This window comes from Arachis ipaensis, chromosome B05 (assembly GCF_000816755.2).
Source record: "Arachis ipaensis cultivar K30076 chromosome B05, Araip1.1, whole genome shotgun sequence".
NCBI lineage: Eukaryota > Viridiplantae > Streptophyta > Magnoliopsida > Fabales > Fabaceae > Arachis > Arachis ipaensis.
In genome coordinates, this window is record NC_029789.2 from 2,948,927 (window position 1) to 2,953,817 (window position 4,891).

The following is a 4,891-nucleotide window of genomic DNA, read 5'->3' on the forward strand; positions in this document are numbered from 1 at the left end:
CCTCACCGTACTCCCCCAGTCCCCCTAAACTCCCTCACCCTCGCAGATTCCCTCCCCCAAAACAAAGAACGTCATTGCCGTCTTCACGTGTCAGGAGCGTCGAGCCATCGCCTTCGTCATCCCGTCAGGAGCGTCGCGCCTTCATCGTAGCAGGAGCGACGCGTCGTCGCCATCTTCGTGGCAGCAACAGCATCGCGCCGTCGATGTTTAGTGAGCATCGCTATTCTTCTTCGCCATTTTGTAATTCCATTTTTTTTTGTGATTCATGTGATTTTCGGTGAATTTTTTTCAATTTTTGTGTTCTACCTTATAGTATTTGTTAATTTGATTTATGTGATTTTCTGCCATTTCTGTAATTATTATTTCATATATGTGCTTCTGTCAGTGATTAATAGGGAGGATTTGGCATAATACTTCAGTTTTTTGCAATTTCTGTGACTAGCTCTGTGAAGTAATACCTTCAATTTGATTTACCAATAATCAATGAATATTATTTACTAATTTTGATTTAACCTTGGCTCTGTGATTTACCTTCAATTTCTGCTATGGTATTTGGTTTTATCAATTTTTTTCCTTTTTTATAAAAATTTGCGGATATCCGCGGATACCCAAGTCCCCGTCGGATACGGGGTCCCCATTACCCGTCGCGGAGACGGGGACAGATAATGGAGGCGGAGGGCAGGGGGCGGGAGGCATGTCCCCACCCCTATGGAGACCTATTGCCATCCTTAGTGCCAATTGCATCAGAATGAAAGCAAAGCGAAATACATGAAGGTAAGGTAAAGAAAACATGACAATCAATCATCAAGCTATGCCCAAAGTTAGCAAATCCATCTGCACACGAATTCGCCTCACGGTACTGGTGATTCAAATTCCAATTACATAATTTGTCACACCTATCCTTGATAGCCAAGACAATAGCCTTTAAAGAATGACATTCAATTCCTTTATGAGAACACAGTTTCACTGCAGCCAAAGAATCCACCTCAATATGAAGACTTTCCAATCCAAGACTTAAAGCTAGGTGAACACTCAGGAAGACACCCTAAAGCTCCACTGCTGTAATAGTAATCCAAATTGGCATTAAAACAAGAAATACAATTTCAATTACTGTCCTTAATAATGCCTCCATAAGCAGCTCTCCCATTCTGCAGGACAGATCCATCGGTGTTTAATTTAAAGAAAGGCGGATTAGGTGGCATCCACTTAACCTACTTATCAATGAAAGTATCCACTTTCTTCTTCACATTGTCGACAGTAATATATGCATGTTGAACATCACTGGCAAGATGAATAGCAAGACTAGCTAACTTTCCTTCTTCAAGAACCTCAGCGGCATAAAAAATAACCTTATTGCGCCGGTACCATACCATATTCATCGTGGTAGCAAAAAGAAGAGGCCACGCACGGCCTTTAGAAGGAGTATTGGGAGATAAATTATCCAACAACCAGATCAAAAGAGGAGTGTTGAAGAAGTTACCGATCACCAAACTGTTGTCAATGCCCATCCATGTCCTTCTTGCCACTTCACAATCGCGGAGGACATGGAGCAAAGACTCGGGAAAATTATGCAAACACCACATCGATCATCCGATGTCATGTGTCGCTTACAATGCCGCTCATTGGTAAGAAGAGCCTTATTTTCAACAAGCCAGCAAAACATGCGCAACCTCTACGAGGGCTCGAGCTTTCAAATTCGACGGAACAGAGATGATCTATCCTCTTCTGCATTGCTAAAAAATAAGGCACCAGCAGACTTCATTAAAAATTGGCCATTGGATGTAGGGAGCCAAGCCAAAATATCTTCCCCAAAACATGGTTCTGAAGGCTTAATGGCAGCAAAAACCGAGAGCCAATCCTCACCCAACGTCAAGGAAATTCGTTCATAATCCCATCTACCATCAATTGCATAATCACATACTTTTTCATCAAGCATGTCCTCATTAACCTCCGAGTGAGCAAAATCTATGAGACTGTGAATACCTGGTATCCAATGATTCGACTCCCTACACCCACCCTCCAAATCAAATTATTTTGAAATACCTTCCAAACAGTTTGAATTCCTTGCCAAACATTAGAACTTGATTAATGCTTCTTGAAGAAAGGAAGAGGTTCCTCCCCATAGCCATATTTGCTTCGGATCCCTTTCACCCATAATTCCTCCTTATTCTGGACAAGCTTCCATGCCAGTTTCATTAAATTGGCATTGTTTATCACTTTTGTTGGCCAAAAACTGAGACCCCCTTGGTTTTTTGGGAGGCATAGTTTATCCCAACTAAGCAAATGTGGCTTTCTCTCCAAATCAGCACCACCCCACACAAAATTTTTTACAAATACTATCAATTTTATTACAAATACTCACAGGAAGCTTCGTTGTTTGCATAACATAAGAGGGAATAGTCACCAAATAGATTGGGCTAGGGTTACTCTACCGGCCAGAGAAAGGCTCTGGGCTTTCCAAGAGTTCAGTCGATTCGACATTCTATCAATGATAAAATGAAAATCTTCCTTCCGAGCTCTACCATAAAGAAGAGGAACACCCAAATACTTACCCAAGTTATTCGTAAGTCTCATACCAAGAGCATCACTTAACCTACGTTTTCTTTCGAAACTCATATTATTTGAAAAGAAAACACAAGACTTAGCAAAATTCACCTTTTGACCTGAACATCGGCAAAAAAATTCAACATACCACGCACGACTTCTACTTGATCCATAGTTGCTTTTCCAAAAAGAACAATGTCATCAGCAAAACAGATATGAGAGAGTTGCGGACCTCCCTTGCTAAGCTTAATAGGCTCCCAAATTCTATTATTCACTGCTACCGAGATTATTTGAGATAGGCGTTCTATGCATAAAACGAAAAGATCTAGAGAAATTGGATCACCCTGGCGGTTTTCTCTACTCGGAGTGAAGGAGACTGAAGGTGACCCATTCCAAAGAACCTGCATCTCTACTGACGAGTAACAGTGAAAGATCAAATCAGCTAGATTGTTGGGAATGTTGGCCTCCAGCAGAGTATCTCTGATAAATTGTCATTTCAACCGATCGTATGTTTTTTCAAGGTCGATTTTAATGGCCATGAATCCGCCCTCACCCTTTTTATTTCTCATAGTGTAGAGGACCTCTTGTGCCACCAAAATATTGTCCGCACTCTGTCTGCCTGGAACAAAACTGCATTGAGCAGGGCTAATAAGCTTGGGCATGATTTCTTTCAGTCGTTGAGACACAATCTTGGTAATGAGTTTGTATGATACATTGCACAAACCAATTGGCCCAAAATGCCTTATGGTCTCGGGATTATAAATCTTTGGGATAAGGAAAATATAAGTATTATTCACAACTTTAATCTGTTGATGATATTGGAAGACCCTTTTAACCCAACTGATTAGAGAATCTTTAATAGAAGATCAATTACTTTGGTAAAACATTGGAGGCAAACCATCAGGACTTGGAGCTTTCCAGGCCCCCATGCAAAGAGGGAAGTTCTAATCTCATCAACTGTCACCTCCTTAGTCAACATTGCTATATCATCCTCAGAAATCGTTGGAAACAAACCCGGAGCTTCCAATCTCTCATACCCGGAATCTTTCGTATAAAGGTTCTGAAAAAAATTAAGGCTATGATCTTGCAACTGCTGATCCTACTCAATCCAGACTCCTGCTTGGTATTTCAGCATACTTACTCTATTTCGTCTCTTTCTTGAAGTGGCTACACCATGAAAATAGGAGGTGTTCATGTCTCCATAATTTAACCACTTACATCGTGAACATTTTTTCCAGTATATTTCTTCTTGAATGAGCAAATCTTCTAATTCCTTCCATAAACACGATTGAAGATCCTCAAGAAAAGGATTCGGCTCAAAAGAAAGATTTGCAGAAATACAATTAAGCCTGGCTAAAATGCGAGATTTTCTCTTTGCAATATTACCAAATACTTCATTATTCCAAATTTTTGCAGTGGACATGGAAGATGAAATATTATCCTCTAGCAGGTTATCAGTACACCAATTATTAATCAATAGCGCATGAAAATCCTTATGAATAAGCCAAGGAGCTAAGAAACGGAAAGGTCTAACAAAGGAATTACCATGATAATCCAAGTTAAGTAGGATGCGCACATGGTTTGATTTCAGCTTCGGCAGGTGCTTCACCAGAGCCTGCGAAAACCACAGAGACCATGAGTTATTTGCCACATACCTATCCAGTCTCCTCCAGATAGTCCCCTGCTGCCAAGTAAAGGGTTGCCCCTGGAACCCAATATCGTGCAACTCGGAATCAAGAAGACAGGCGGCAAAATGGTGATGATCTCTGGATAAGTTGAAAACCCCCCAGTGTCTGCACTCGTAAGCACACAATTAAAGTCGCCACCCATACACCAATTGCCTTGAATGAGACCTTCCAATCTTCGAATATTATACCAAAGATCAACTCGTGGAGCAATATGGGGAGATCCATAGACAACAGTTAGAAACCAAGGAAGCTCATTTTGATAAGCTACCTTCAGGTTGACAAATTGCCTATGCGATTCTAGAATCTCAATACACCAAAACATATCATTCCACAACACCCAAATACCTCCAGAGAAGCCAACACCTTCCACAAGATGCCAAGGAGAGAAACCAAACTTTTGAGCAATGTTCGTTGCCTTTGTTCCAGAGATACGAGTCTCCAGTAAACAGAGTATATTAGAGTGATAATGACCACATAAATCCTTAACCAACCTGAAAAAACCTTTACATCCTACACCTTTGCAGTTTCACATTATTACATTCACAATAAACAACAACAACGGAAAAAGGCAGAAAACACAGTAAGAAAATACTAAAACCAGCTATTACACAGGAGTGGGATCATCCACCCCCATACCTACTGAAGCTTGCTCCACCATG

General features: G+C 40.9%; 2 protein-coding genes across 2 annotated transcripts; both read right to left on the reverse strand.

Moving 5' to 3' along the window:
• Positions 707-1,583, reverse strand: LOC107639952. Its single transcript, XM_016343510.1, has 2 exons — positions 1,216-1,583; positions 707-998 (listed from the first exon to the last, which is right to left on the reverse strand). Exons 1-2 carry the CDS (start codon positions 1,581-1,583, stop codon positions 707-709), a joined length of 660 nt encoding a protein of 219 aa, XP_016198996.1.
• LOC110271693 lies at positions 2,674-4,355 on the reverse strand. Its single transcript, XM_021122830.1, has 2 exons — positions 3,686-4,355; positions 2,674-3,604 (listed from the first exon to the last, which is right to left on the reverse strand). Exons 1-2 carry the CDS (start codon positions 3,965-3,967, stop codon positions 3,389-3,391), a joined length of 498 nt encoding a protein of 165 aa, XP_020978489.1. The 5' UTR covers positions 3,968-4,355; the 3' UTR covers positions 2,674-3,388.